Below are 15,152 nucleotides of genomic sequence, written 5' to 3'. Positions count from 1 at the left end.
CTTCTTGAGGAAATACAACTAACAAGCTATATGAAATCATATACAAACACACGGTATACTCAAACTTCATACCCCCTCCTTTCTGCGGAGAATACAAATAAATGTTCCATGTACTTGGGAACAGGAAGACACCAATATTAGTAAACCTAATTTCTCTAGCTTCCACATTTAATTAGGTAGTCCTACATTTCCTGGGTTCGGTATTCTTGACTTTAGTGTGGGCTCTTGGAATTAAATAAATTGTCAATTTTTTTGTGTGCCAGAAAGAATAAATCGCAACGGGAATTCTTCCTTCTAACGATCCATTACAGCACGTTTCTCACTTTTCTCACTTTTCAGAGGCACGGTTGGTCCTATTTCCTAGGATCATAAAAGACAGAAAACCTTCCCCATCCCTCTATCGAGAAGTATTAACATAAAATTAAAAATTATTTCACCTCCGGATAAAAAAGAACCACTATAAACTACGTTTGATATTTTACCTTGCAGAAACTAAAGCAACCTGAGTCGAGGAACCTGTGTTAAGAATTCAAACTCATTAAAGCCCCACACCATACCCGTGAATATTTTGGAGCCGAGGAGAGTTTATATTAAAGATTTCCACAAAAGAAAACAAGAAGAAAGGATTTTAGCGACAAGCCTTTACTTTAGAAAAGCAGTTTTTAATACCCCAGCTACTAATCCCACGCCAAGGACCGCGCGGCGCGGAAACCCTGGCGAATTTGAAAACAAACGTTGGTAAAGGCTGGGGGTGAAGGGCGGGGGTGGGGAAGGGAGAGCCGGGTAAGGGGGTTAGTAACTGACAGCTCGGCCTCGAAACGAGAAGCCTCAAGTAGGTCAGGCTGTGTCAACGGTTTGAAATCCAGGGTCCACCCCAGTGGGCTTAAGGGAGTAGAGCAGCAGGAGGTAAGCAGGGGTTTGGCGTCTTTCAGTGCTAAAGGGGCGGGATATCGGACCTAAGGGAGACCTAGAACCCGAGCTCGGGGTAGTTCGCCTGCTCTCACCTCTCTTGGGGGCCTTGATCAGAGGCACCCCTCCAGTTCTCTCCCCGTTTTCCTGCTTGTCCTTGTGCTTGAGATCGCCCGGAACGCAGGAGCTGGGGTCACCATCGGAGCCGCGGTGGTGATGGTGCTTGTGCCGCTCCTTGTGGCCCTTATGCTTGGGCCCGGCCGCGCTCACCGTCAAAGGAGAGAAGGTGAAGAGGGCCGATGTGCCTGGGGCCGGGAGCGGGGCAGCGACAGCGGGCCCGGCGGGTGCCAGCGAAGGTGGCGGCGGAGGCGGCAGGAGCAGAGGCTCAACAGGGCCTGGGACGGTTGGGGCTGCATTCGTTGGCGGCAGCGGCCCGGGATGTTGGCGGCTGCGACGCCGCCGGTGAGGGGGAGCGAGAGGGGGGTCCTGGCTCGGCCGCCCCCGCTTCTCCTGAGAACCCCCACTGCTCGCTCGGCGCTGCCGCTTCACTCCCCGCGGCGAGACCCCAGCATGGGGTTTCTCCTTCCCTTCTTTGTCCGGCTCCTCCTGCGCCGCCACCGCCCGTACTACGCGCACCGCTCCGACCTGCGCAGCCATTTCACCCACAAACACACATTTAAATGGCCCGACCGCCCCCCCGTCCGCGTATCGCGCAAGCGCCGCCCGCGCACGGCCCGCTGGGCATTGGAGTCTCTTCCCCGCCCTCCACTTCTCGGCCGTTCTTCCTCCGGAGCTGAACATGCCGGAAGCGACAGTTCCCAGCGCTTCTCCGCAGGCCTCTCCGAGTGAGCTCTATTTTAAAGCACCCAGGGCCTCGCAGAGCCTCATGGGAGCGGTAGTTCCCCCGCGCTCCCGCCGCGTCCCTGGCTCTGGGAGTGGAGGAGCGGAAAGAGAGCGTGCGCCGAGTCACGCTTCGGGCTGCGACGCAACCGCCGCTGGGCGGAGAGTTGCCGCCAACCGCCTTAACGGCCGAGACAATGTTAGTGGCTTTCAAGTCTGTCTGCGCGTTCCCATTATCGTCTGTGTGTGCCCCCTTGGTCATTATACACGGAGTCGGTGGGCTCCATAGGTACTTATCAATTTCATATTCGTTCCTCTCAAAACCTTTGTGAGGAATCCCCGGCCTCTTATCCTTGGACAAGCGACGAAATGAAGAGGAAAGGGGAACTTGGTCATACGTAAAACGAGGGCGATTTGGGTTTAGAATCTAACCGGGCTGCAGTGAAGACATGTTTTAACCTCTTCGTGGGCATTGCCATGGTTACAGGTACCCGCGTAACAAGGCAGGTGCGAGAACTGCCCGGGAGCCTGGTGAGCGCCGCCGCACCTCGCCTTAGAGCCACATCTCCTCTAATGCCTGGAAAGTAGAGGCCGTCATTTATTTTGAATCCGTCCCTAGGTAGAAAACCCATGTTTTTAAACTTCTTGAAGATTTTTTTTTCATGTCCCACGTATAAGGTTGCATAAATTTGAGAAATGTGTCTACCGCAGACCTGTCCAAAAATCGTCACTGTGCACCAATGTTGCTGCCCAGAAATTCATCCACAACTTCATCGGCGCTTTAGATTTTCCCTAAGATTCTCTTCCTATATCTGGTCCTTGATAAAGATATTTGGAAATAATTGATTACAATGAAGTACTCAGAAATGCCAGTAGTGCCTGGAGGATTCAGCTAAATGAACACTGCAGTAAAGTTAGCTTAAAGACAAAACAGTTTATTGTGCACCTATTGCGTGCAATGTACTTCAATAGACAGTTAACATTTCATCAATTTGCGCTATCATCTGGCTTTGTAATGAAAGACATTAAAGAACAAATGCTGTTTGAGTATTTTAGGTTCTGAAAGTTAAACTTTTCTAAGTTTCAAAAAAAAGTTCAATCATGAGGGGAACTCGGGAATCTTTACATAAAATTAGATTTGAAAAATCAGATTTTCTTAAAATATTTTGTAGAAGAATTTTTAGGGGCCCTGGATAGCTCAATTGGTTAAGCGTGGGACCCTTGATTTCCTCTCAGGTCCTGATCTCAGTGTTGTGAGACAGAGCCCGGTGACAGCAGGAGCCTACTTAAATATTCTCTCCCTCTCTCTCCCTCTCCCTCTCCCTCTCTCTCTCTCTCTCTCTCTCTCTCTCTCTCCCACCCTCTCCCTCTCTGTCTTTCTCCCTGCCCCTCCCTCACCTTCCCCCCCCCCAATAAAATTTTTTAAACTAGTAGTACCTCTGATTGGTTGGATGTAAGTTGCACATGTTTATACAGGACCTTTGAAATGAAGAAAATGCTACCGAAAGATAACGATTTTGTTGATTATTCTTCTAGATTTGGTAATTGAAGAACTTTGGTTAAAATTTACCAGAGATGTAGTTGAACATCCTGTTAGTTGGTATATCCAAATACAAAAATGATTTTCATTATTCTTTTATTTTCATTATTGAAATATATTATGAAATTATTTTCATTATTATTTATTCTCTTAATTATAACGTTTCCTTTTCTTACTACTCTGGTTTTCCACCTTTGGGAAGATGTGCAAGGTATACTCCATTTAGGGAAAAATAACTCCCAGGGAATAGTCATTGTCACAAGCAGTCATTTTGTATCATTTTGTGCCACAACCACAAATCAGATTTGTGAAACACTTGCTATTGTAAAATCTGGCAATGTAGACATTCAGTTGAGATCCAATTCTTACAAATATTTTGAAGTTTCTACTTAAGTAGAATAAAAATAACTCCCAAAATGAAAAATAAGTCCATTCTAAAACTTTCCCATCCAGCATTCTCTACATAATCCCAAGTGACAAACTTATTTCCAGTTTCCAACCCAATGCAAATGAGATGAAAATGTAAAACTTCTGGCACTTCTTTGAATATGGCTTTTCTAATATTGCTATTAAACATTACAGTGTCTTCATTGTTGAAATTATAAATATGGAACACTTATTTTAGCTAGCAGTATTCCAGTAGTTTTATTTCTAGATGCACTTGCAGCTATATTCCAAAGTTGTGTTAAATATTCCAAGTCGCTGGTGGTTTCCTTGGTCCTTTGGGTTTTGAAAAACGATTTGCAAACCCTGGGAACAAAAATAAAATGGAAAAGTCTTTTAGTATATAGAAATGAATACTTAGATTTTAGAGCATGTTATAATGTATGCAAGTACATGCATTTTTTTTCAAAACGTTAGGCAGCATCTTTGATCAATTAATAATAGATTATAAAGGCACAGTAATTAAGTTAGTGCATAAATGATAACAATACTAATAACATTTTAAATTTGTACAACACTTATAAATTTACTAATGGTAATAATTAGATGAAGAACCCTGGTTATAACAATCTTTAGTAACTCAGCATATACAGTTGACCCTTGAACATTTTCTTTAGCTTACTGTAAGAATACAGCATATGATATCTAGATAGATAGATAGATAGATAGATATAAGATAAGCATAAGACTTCAGGTCAACAGTAGGCTATTAGTTGTTAAGTTTTGGGAAATTTTAACTTTTGCAGATTTTCAACTACATGGGGGTCAGGGGGGCATACCTATTCCCCAAATTGTTCAAGGATCGATTGTAATATCCTTTTCTTCCAAGTTTCTTTTTAATGTGTGTTTATTTTTGAGAGAGAGAGAGAGAGAGGGCGGAGGAGGGGCAGAGAGGGTGACAGACGATCCAAAGTGGGCTCCACGCTGACAGCAGAGAACCCCATGCGGGGCTTAAACCCACAAACCATGAGATCAGATACTTAACCGACTGAGCCACCAGGCTCCCTTTTTTCCCCCAGTTTTACTGACATATTATTGACATGTAACATGTTAAATTTAAGGTATACAACATGATAATTTGGTACATGTATATATTATGAAATGATTAGCACATTAAGGCTGGGTAAGACCTCCATCTCATATAAGTACCATTTTTTGTGGTGATTACATTTATGATTTACTCTTAACTTTCAAGTATAGAATATAGTACTGTTAAATATATAATTACCATGCTGTATGTTAGACCCCCAGAACTTACTCATCTTACAGCTGGAAGTTTGTACCTTTTGGCCAACATCTCTTCATTTCCCCCAGCCCCTGGCAACCACCATTCTACTGTATATTTCTGTGAGTTTAGCTTTTTTAGATTCCACATATAAGTGATACATACAGTGTTTGTCTTTCTCTGACTTATCTCATTTCATGGAATACCCCCAAGTTTCATTCATGTTGTCTCAAACAGTAGGATTTCCTTCTTTTTTATGGCTGAATAATATGCATATATATATATATATATATATATATATATATATGAAATGTATATATAACATATGTTCCTTATCCATTCATCTGTCAAGTGGAAACTTAGGTTGTTTCCATGTCTTGTGTATTGTAAATAATGGTGCAGTGAACATGAGGTGCAGATACCTCTTCTGAGGTAAGGATCTCACTTGTTTTAGATAGATACCCAGAAGTAGGATTACCAGATCATGTAATAGATCTATTTTCAATGTTTTGAGGAACTTCCATACTGTTTTCCGTAATGGCTACGCCAGTTCACATCCATACAACAATGTATGGGATTCTCCTTTCTCCACAGCCTAGCAAACATTTGTCTGTTGTCTCTTTGACAATGGCCATTCTGACACATGTGAAGTGATATCTCACTATGGTTTTGCTCTGCATTTCCCTGATGATCCGTGATATCTAGCATCTTTGCACACACCTGTTGGCCATTCATCTGTCTTTTTCCAGAAATATGTCTTTTCAAGTCATTTGCCCATTTTTGAATTGTTTAGTTTTTTTAAGTAATATCCTATGTCTACATCTTTTCACCTACCACACATAAAAAAAAAAAACTGGGAAATTTCAATTTCAGAAAAATAAGCACTATTGCTTTACAAAATTATATTAAACTCACTCATATTTCAGGTACCTTTGTGGCTCAGTCATTAAGCATCTGACTTCAGCTGAGGTCATGATCTCACAGTTCGTGAGTTCAAGTCCCACATCTGGTGAGCACGAACCCCCGTTCAGGTGAGCACAAGCCCCACTTTTCTCTCTCTCTTTCTCTCTCTCTCTGCCCCTTGTGGGATTCTCTCTCTCTCTGCTCCTTGCTCACTTGTGCCCCCCCCCCAAAAAAAACAAAAAACAAAAAAACTCAGGTATGTTTCTACTTCGGCCCAGACAGCCCTCAATTTACTAAGATATTGTTTGAAGAGCTTAGGGAAATAAACTAATAAACAATCGTGAAAAGCTAAAGTAATCACTTTTATTTATCTGTCTCCTTCAAACATTCCTCTCTGCCCCCTCTCTCTCCTCAAAAGAAGGAGGACAAGGAAATTGTGCAGAACCAATGAAAATTGTTTCTGGATCCTTTCAAAAAGATTTGCAGGTTGATAACATCGGCTCTTTATCACTTTAGCAACATAGGACTTTTCTGTGATGAAGGTATATTTTCAAGGCACTCTGAAAATTAACAACTTTAGGCACTCAAATTGAACAATGAAAGCTTTGAAATGCAAGGGGAGAACAGAATATGGAAAACTAAAAATATTCCTAAACCTTTAATTCCATCATCTTCCAAAATTGTGGGTATTGTACACCTTACAGAACTGATGAAAAGGTCAGATGAGATATTTCTTAAAGCATCCAGCACAATGCATGGCACATCATAAACACTCAAGTGTTGCTTCAATCAGAACCACAAAAAAAAAAAAAACAAAAAAAAACCATACCAGAACTAGAAGAAAAGGTGAGTATGGAAAAGAAGAAGGTAAAAACAAGAAAACTACCAATATTAAATTTAATAATGGTGATGATAAAAAAAAATTGGGGGAGAGGCACACAGCCAAGTGCATATACATTTTACTCCTCTGAGTGATAAAAAAGAAAATAGAAGGAAGAATATTTCAGGTTAAATAGCTTCACACAAATAGTCACAAACTCATCCATTCAGTCCAGGTAGCTTGACTGCAACCCAAGTAAACTGAGAATAGAAGTAAGAACGTAGTATGTAAGTACCAAGTATCGGAAACCTGAAAGAAATACCTGCATTCAGTCTTTTTCACTGATCAATTCTGAATAGTTTAGAACAATAACAAGTTACCTTTTTTTTCTTTTACTGTTTATTTTATTTTTGAGAGACAGAGCATGAGCAGGGGAAGGGCAGAGAGAGAGAGAGAGAGATACACACACACACAGAATCCCAAGCAGGCTCCAGGCTCTGAGCTGTCAGCACAGAGCCCAACATGGGGCTTGAACTCAGAAATGGTGAGATCATGACCTGAGCCAAAGTTGGACACTTAACCAACTGAGCCACCCAGGTGCCCCAGCAAGCTACCTTTTTTTGCAGGTAGGCCAATTCAGAAAAAATAAAAATGTTTATAAACAGAATTTTTATTCAAAATTAAAAACTTTTGTATGTAAATTATTACTACAATTTATATTGCTTCATTAAAAAGAAAAAAGGGGGCACCTGGGTGGCTTAGTCAGTTAAGTAAGCATCTAACTTCGGCTCAGGTCATGATCTCACGGTTCGTGGGTTTGAGCCCCGCGTTGCGCTCTGTGCTGACAGCTCAGAGCCTGGAGCCTGCTTTGGATTCTGTGTCTCCTTCTCTCTCTGCCCCTCCCCAACTTGTGCTCTGTCTCTCTATGTCTCTCAAAACAATAAATAAACGTTAAAAAACACACAAAAAAGAGCCAGTGAAAGAGTTGTGCTTTTTAAGTAAGTAAATATTCAAATCTAAGCATATCTGAGAAGAAATATATTATGGAGGCAGCTCTTCAATATTTTATCTTCATATTAGATCACAGATTGTTGTAAAGTTAGATGGGTCATGAGTTACTCAAGTGGTATCACTGATGGAGAGAAAGGAAGGAAGGAAGGGAACATTTGTGTTCCAGACAAAGTTTTGTGTGTTTTTTTCATGGGGTATATGATAATCTGTATGGGTTTTTTAACTAAATGATTTCATAAGAATAGTAACTTCTTTGGGGCGCCTGGGTGGCTTGGTCAGTTAAGCGTCCGACTTCGCCTCAGGTCATGATCTCACGGTCCGGTCCGTGAATTCAAGCCCCGCGTCGGGCTCTGTGCTGACAGCTCAGAGCCTGGAGCCTGTTTCAGATTCTGTGTCTCCCTCTCTCTCTGCCACTCCCCTGTTCATGCTCTGTCTCTCTCTGTCTCAAAAATAAACGTTAAAAAAAAAATTAAACAAAAAAAGAATAGTAACTTCTTTTTCTCTAACATTGTAAACCTTAGACAATATAATCTAGATAAAGATTTTTAATGTTTATTTTTGAAAGAGAGAGAGGGCGCTAGTGGGGGAGGCGGTAGAGAGAGGGAGAGAGAGGATCCCAAGCAGGCTCCAAGCTGTCAGTACAGAACCCGATGTAGGGCTCAAACCTCAAACTGTGAGATCATGACCTGAGCTGAAACCAAGAGTCAAACCAACTGAGCCACCCAGGTGCCCCCAAATAAAATTTTTCAGCCCAAAAAATGTATCCAGAGATTCTAGTTGATATTTTGCCAAGGTGAAATGGAGACCATAATCCAGGTGTGGCCAGGGATTGCTACCTGTCCACCAGAACCTTTCCTTGGTTCTTCAGGAATAGAATTGTATTTCAGCAACTGCCCACCCAGTGTTACTACTTTTCCCAGCTACTCTTGCAATTTAGATGTAGCATATGTCCAAATTCTCAAGCTAATGTGAGCTGACGCGATGTTGCCACTTCCAGGCCGATACCTCAAGACCAGAAGAGGAGATCTCACCTCTTACATATTTTTCTCTTATCTTCTTGCTACCTGCAATCTGGATGTGGCAGCAACCCAATTCTGACCATACAAATAAGGACAATACCACACAGCAACAGTTCTCAAGGTCTTGTCCCAGGGTACCATGGGGGCTCCCAGATCCTTTCCTGGGGGAGGGGGAGGGAGGTCTGCTTTTTGGGTAAAAATTTTTAGTAATTATAGCCTACACTAATTACTACATTCCTTACAAATATTTATAGTATATGTGATACTATCTTACATAGTATCATGAATTTATGTCATATAGAATAATAGGATGCTTAAAATAATATAAAATTATCATTTTTTTCTTTTTTTTTTTTTAATGTTTATTTTTAAGAGACAGAGGAGTGCAAGCTGGGGAGGGGCAGAGAGAGAGGGAGACACAGAATCCAAGCAGGCTCCAGGCTCTGAGCTGTCAGCGCAGAGCCTGATGTGGGGCTCAAACCCATGAACCATGAGATCATGACCTGAGCCGAAGTCAGACACTTAACCGTCTGAGCCACCCAGGCACCCCATAAAATTATCATTTTAGGTTTATAGTTTATAGTTAGGGACAGTGGGGCAAACAATTCCTTTAAACTGCCAGGATTATGCTTCAGCCCCTACTATAGAACGAGTTCTATAAAATTAGATGGCAAGTGTTGTTCTTATGATCACACATGTATTTTTTATAACTTTGATTAGATATGAACTAGAGTCTCACAGCATCTCAGAATTTCTTCATTTGGCTAGTCACATTCATTTACTACATGGCAACATAGTCATGTGGTTACCTAGCTTTATTTTTTGCTATCCTAGGCAATTCCATCCTAGGTAAGATGTTAAGAGGTAGCTAAGGTCAAAAATAAAAAGATAAATTGCATGGAAAAAATATAGATATAAGGACCTATATATCAACCTTGAATCCTATTTAAAGTTCATACTACAAGATAAACATTTTTTTTTAACTGTGCTGGAAAATAACACACATACCAAAATTCAGAAAGGAGCTGGAATGATTTGACTGAACAGAGTCTGCAGGCTTGTTTGCTGGAGAAGAATTAGAGACACCTAGAATCAAAAGAAAAAATGTAAGGGAAAAGATGAAGACAAACTCTGATTACTGTTTAGCAGAACACGTAACTTGAAATATTTCCTCCAAAGTAATTAAGACTCCCAAATTAACATATTACTATAAAATACCACAAAATACAGATGCTTACTTACAAATGGGTTAACTCTTTTGTGTGTGGGGGAGGGGGTATCTTTTCTTTGCAAACAGATTGTATAGTAAAGCCCAACACTAAAGAAAATCACCAGAGTATTCAGGAATAACATCCATTACATTGTGAAACAGCTTTGGGGGGGATTCAAATTGTGGCTTTTGATTTCATTTTATTTTGCACTCATCACTCTTAAGACACTTTTAAATCATTTGTTTTCCACATGACTTCATCTATGGTTTTTCTTATAGCATCCTTTACTCCTGGAATATCTTCACTCTCCAGCCTACCTTTTTCCCATTATAGAGGCCCAGAATCTCCCCAAAACATTATTATATCGCTTTGTTTTGCTACGTTAGCTACTAATAGATAGGCTTAAAAATATGTTTCTCGGGGCACCTGGGTGGCTCAGTCAGTTAAGCGTCCGACTTTGGCTCAGGTCATGATTTCACGTTTCGTGAGTTCGGGCCCGCTTTGGGCTCTGTGCTGACAGCTCAGAGCCTGGAGCCTGCTTTGGATTCTGTGTCTCCCTCTCTCTCTGCCCCTCCCCTGCTTGTGCTCTGTCTCTCAAGAATAAATAAAACACTAAAAAAAATAAAATAAAAAATGTTTCTCTTCCCAGCACCCTAATATATTCATGTATCAATTTCTGCCCAATTTTAAAAACACTCCAGTTTTCACATCGTCCACATTTTGCACGTGCACTATCTAGCAGTGAAAAAAATAATAATTTCAGGTTTGTATAAACTTTCTATAAAACTTTGTGTAAAAACAGCATATGATTAGGGAGAAATTATTAAAAAGTCACCCTTTTTTGGTTTTCAACATTTTCAGTATGCAGCGTGAGGACTGCATCTATGTTTGTAAACACATGGCTAATGTTACAATTTGAGAAAAACCTCCCTCTCCGTGGGAGTACTTGAGTATGAAGCCCTGTGGGACATAATGAATTTCAATCAGATTCTATTAAAATATATATTTATTGAATATCTTTTATGTGCCAAGCATTGGGCTAGGCGCTGAGGATAGAGACATGCATAAGATGTGCATGAAGGTAAGAAAGTTGAGGACATATCAATCATCACCATAATGCATATGAGCTGAGAGCTGTATACATCCTTCAGAAAGAAAACAATTACACCAAAAGGAGGGAGTATTGTCTTTTTTTATAACAGGAGACGAAAGATTCTGCAAATAGATATATCAAAGGGAATTGCTGCTTTGCATACTGGCTTGCCACAATTTGTTTTTTTTGTTTGTTTGTTTGCTTTTTGTTTTTGGAAAATGGCATGCCATGTGGTTGAACTTGATATACTTGTAAGTACATAGTTTTGTTATTAGGCTATTATATAAACAAGACTGATTATCCTATAATTTACTTTTTTCTTTTGTTTTAAATTTTTTTTCATGTTTCTTTATTTTTGAGAGAGAGAGACACAGAGCGTGTGCAGGGGAGGGGCAGAGAGAGAGGGAGACACAGAATGCGAAGCAGGCTCCAGCCTCTGAGCTGTCAGCACAGAGCCCGACGCGGGGCTGGAACTCACGAACCGTGAGATCATGACCTTAGCTGAAGTCAGACACTCAGCGGACTGAGCCACCCAGGTGCCCCAATTTACTTTTTTCATTTAATGAAATATCTTGTTTTTTTCCTATGGCAGCTTCAGTAGAATTGTATCATGTCACAGATATATTTATGCTGGCCTGCCCAGCGTTAATTCTTCCTTCTTCTGATAACAGAGCTTGAGTTTTTCTTTAGGAAACCACCCCAGCCCAATTTTCAGCTTCCATACTTCTGGTGAAGTTGATTCTACCATTAGATCAAGGAACTGACCTATGACTAGGGCTAATTTTCAGTTGGTACATTGCCATGATCATAGCAGTTAGGTCTGACCTCATTCCTTACTGGTCAGTGTCCATTCTGATTCTGCTTAATCAGAATATACTGGCAATAATTGGTTCAAGGTTGGACAAATGAACCAAACCAACACAGTCAGGCCCAATCAGCAGCACTAGTCATCGGACTATTGCTTGAGCAACCAGGAAACAGCTCATTTTTTCCATCATAAGCCTGAAACCACATGGTAAAAGCCTGCCTATGAATGAGCTAACACAGAGCAAAACAAAGGTGGAGATATGGAATGAGATTGGGTCCTGATTATATCATTTGAGCTCTTGGTTACAGGCCAACGAATTCCCCTCTTCTGCTTCAGCTGGCTTAAGTTGGGTTTTCTATCACTTGCAATTGAAGGGTATCTGAGTAATTAAAAGTTTCCCACCAAAAGTAGGCATCAGGCATCATGGTTGATAGCTTTAATTTTTGTCACCCTATGATTCACTCTCCACACAGCAGCCAGAAAGATCTTTTTAAAAAACAGATCATGTGGGGCACCTGGGTGGCTCAGTCGGTTGGGGGTGGGAGTCTTGATCTCGGCTCAGGTCATGATCTCACAGTTGGTGGGTTTGACCTCCGCAATGGTGGCACCAAGCCTGCTTGGGATTCTGTTTCTCCCCCGATCTCTCTGCCCTTCCCCTACTTGTGCTCGCCCGTGCACACACACGCCTATGCTCTCTCTCTCTCTCTCAAAATAAATAAACTTTATAAAAAAGAGAAAAAAAACAGCTCATGTAACATCTCCGCTTAAAGCTCTTCAACCATTGCACTTACAATAAACTCTAAACTACTTAACATGACCCATAAGGGTTTAACTACCTTCTCCCCCACCACCACCATCTTGTCAGTCACCACACTTTATTGCTGTCTCCTCATAATACCCTGCAGCTATGATGGCTTCCTCTCAGTTCCTACAACACACCAAACCCACGCTCGAGAGCTTCTACCTTTGCTACTTCCTCTATCTGGAGGGGTCCTCTCCCCACTTTTCTCCTGGCTGGCTGCTCCTTCATGTCTCAGGTTTAATCATTACTTAGAAAGGGCCTCCTGGACCACTCGTTCTAAAATAGATCCCCTTTGTTATTCTCTCTCATAATTACCCTCTTGGTTTCCTGCACAGCATCTATCACCATGCATTATTATGCATGTATCTGTGAATTTACTTGTTTAATGTCTGAATCCCTAACTGGACTTAAGTTCCACAGAGGGATAGCCCGATACCTATATACCATCATATACCCAGTGCCTTACAGAATGCCTAGCACTTAGTAGGCACTCAGTGAATATTCAGCCAATGAATGGATACTACGTTTAAATGCTAGCTTAAAACAATAGGTGAAGAATCGTTACTTTATCAAAATTAGGACCAGCTTTAACTACAGACCAGTTGGAGATCCAGGCTAAAGGGAGAACATCTGGAATTCAAGAGTCATAAACCATCTGGAAGGGGAAGAGGACATTTTTCCCAAGTACAGGCAGATACATCCCAAGCTTCAGGATCAGTTTTAAGGGTCAGATATTTTAAGGGCCAGTTCTTCATTTAAGGACAAAAGACCAGAGGATAAAGGCAGCTGAGAAATTGAAATTAGCCTAGACCTAGAGAATGATCTGGGAGGTCTTACTCAGAAATAATACTCAGAGTCTCTGAGTATCTCACCACATACTGAATCTATGCCAACCTAAATTTACCTGAAGTGTCTGTGTCTTTGTTTGATATCCCCAAGATAGGGTTGGAGCTATATAAAGAGTTTCTTTTCTTTTTTTTTTTTTTCTTAAGAAAGAAAATTGGGTGTTTCGTAAGCTAAGCTCTTCAAACTGGCTAGCTATTCAAGTCCGTCACTTCTTTGCTTTGGGCTATTTTATTTCCCCTGTTTTATACTACAATTTCCTCCGAAATGTTTAAATTCTCTTTTGACTCACATTAGAGGAAAGAGTATATTTCCCAATCATATTTTAGCCATCGTAGGTGAGAAATCTGTTCACTTCCAAGATCAGGTGTGGTGTCAATGAAAGCAGGTGAGCACAAGTCTATTGACAGGGAAGTAGAGTAAAAACTCAGAAGAAATGGGTTAGATTCAGCTATAAGCCTTCTTGTATAGGCGATACCATAAATCATGTTTTCTCAGTGCTCTTTGTCCCTCCCTCTAACACCAGTATAATACCAAATAGTTGTTGGGTCCTTGATGACTGACCAAGTGGATCAAATTTATAAAAAGTATATCACAATGCTTTATATGCTTTTAGTTGTAAATAAGGATTTCTAAGATAATCAGTTTCCCACAGTTTCAGGAGTTTTTCAGTTTTGTTTTCATTACAATATAGCAAAAAAAAAAATAAGCAACAGACTTTTATTGCTAATAATACTTGGCAAAAATGGTAATGTGTCAATACTTTGCTTGTTTCGTTAAATCAACACATTTGTTTCACAATATGCTTTGCTGTGACTATTTTCAAAGAAAATACATCTGAGGTTAGACTGCTAGGAATTTTAAATAACACACTTGCATGACAGCATCTTAGGATGGGTAGAAAGTGCCAAATATCGTATTATTATTCCTGTCTGTTAAACAGAAACCCCTCCCCCCTCCTTACTCCCTTCCAATATTACCATTGTAGAGCCTAGCACAGTACAAGGCCTAGAGGTGATTGGTCTGATACGCAGGGCCCCAGCAAGGCCCTGTATAGGAACAATAATGTTAATTTTTTCCCAGAGTGGTTATATAAGGGGAAACTACACAATTGTGGAAGCGGTGTATGTATTCTAAAAAACAAGTATAAAGAAACTTACTCTTTTTCATGTTTCTCAAAATTTTCAAGCTCTACAAAAATGAAAAGGGAAACGTTAGTCTTCTCTTGTTTTCCTGTGAAATCCAAAATACTTTAATCAAGTAGAAATACAGACGGCAGTCAAAAGGATTAATTTCCTTAAAAATAGCCTTCAAAACACACAAAATTATTTTTCCACCTTGTTATTTGAATTCAGTGCAAAGCCTCCACTTGATTTTGTCTTGCCATTTTTCCCACCTCCATAAGAATCCCCCTATGTATTTCGAAAGAATGTTCTCAAAATATCAGAGGAAAAAGATGGGAGTTTCCACTTCTCTTCTTTATTAGGACCGTTCCAGAATCCTCAATGGCTTCTGAAGATAGCTGTGATACACAGCCATTCCCATTCTAGCCGAGAACTTTTGCTAAACGTATCCCCAACTAAATTTACTAAGGTCCACTCCATACTGTTACCATACCACTTCCTTCTCCCTCCACTCAGAAAACCCACTCAGCCTCCTTGAGGGTGAAGTCTCTAACTTATCT

The 15,152-nt window shown here is 40.8% G+C and overlaps 2 protein-coding genes across 3 annotated transcripts in view; both read right to left on the bottom strand.

The window, feature by feature from the left end:
* The window catches only part of RSBN1 (round spermatid basic protein 1), a 47,642-nt gene extending 45,894 nt beyond the window's left edge, over nt 1–1,748 (bottom strand). Inside the window, exon 1 of the mRNA XM_047872893.1 lies at nt 1,005–1,748. Coding sequence (XP_047728849.1) covers nt 1,005–1,710 — 706 coding nt within the window. The 5' untranslated portion in view covers nt 1,711–1,748. The remainder of the gene's footprint in view (nt 1–1,004) is intronic.
* Nucleotides 1,749–3,163: 1,415 nt separating this feature from the next.
* PTPN22 (protein tyrosine phosphatase non-receptor type 22) overlaps nt 3,164–15,152 on the bottom strand; it is a 60,225-nt gene continuing 48,236 nt past the window's right edge. For both annotated transcript variants that reach the window (XM_047872895.1, XM_047872894.1), the window contains exons 19-21: nt 14,629–14,659; nt 9,720–9,797; nt 3,164–4,039 (exon numbers count right to left, since the gene is read on the bottom strand). In XM_047872895.1, coding sequence (XP_047728851.1) covers nt 3,975–4,039; nt 9,720–9,797; nt 14,629–14,659 — 174 coding nt within the window. In that variant the 3' untranslated portion in view covers nt 3,164–3,974. The remainder of the gene's footprint in view (nt 4,040–9,719; nt 9,798–14,628; nt 14,660–15,152) is intronic.

This window comes from Prionailurus viverrinus, chromosome C1 (assembly GCF_022837055.1).
Source record: "Prionailurus viverrinus isolate Anna chromosome C1, UM_Priviv_1.0, whole genome shotgun sequence".
In the NCBI taxonomy this organism is placed as follows: Eukaryota; Metazoa; Chordata; class Mammalia; order Carnivora; family Felidae; genus Prionailurus; species Prionailurus viverrinus.
Note: the sequence above shows the minus strand (reverse complement) of the source record. Positions and strands in the feature narration are given on the sequence as shown.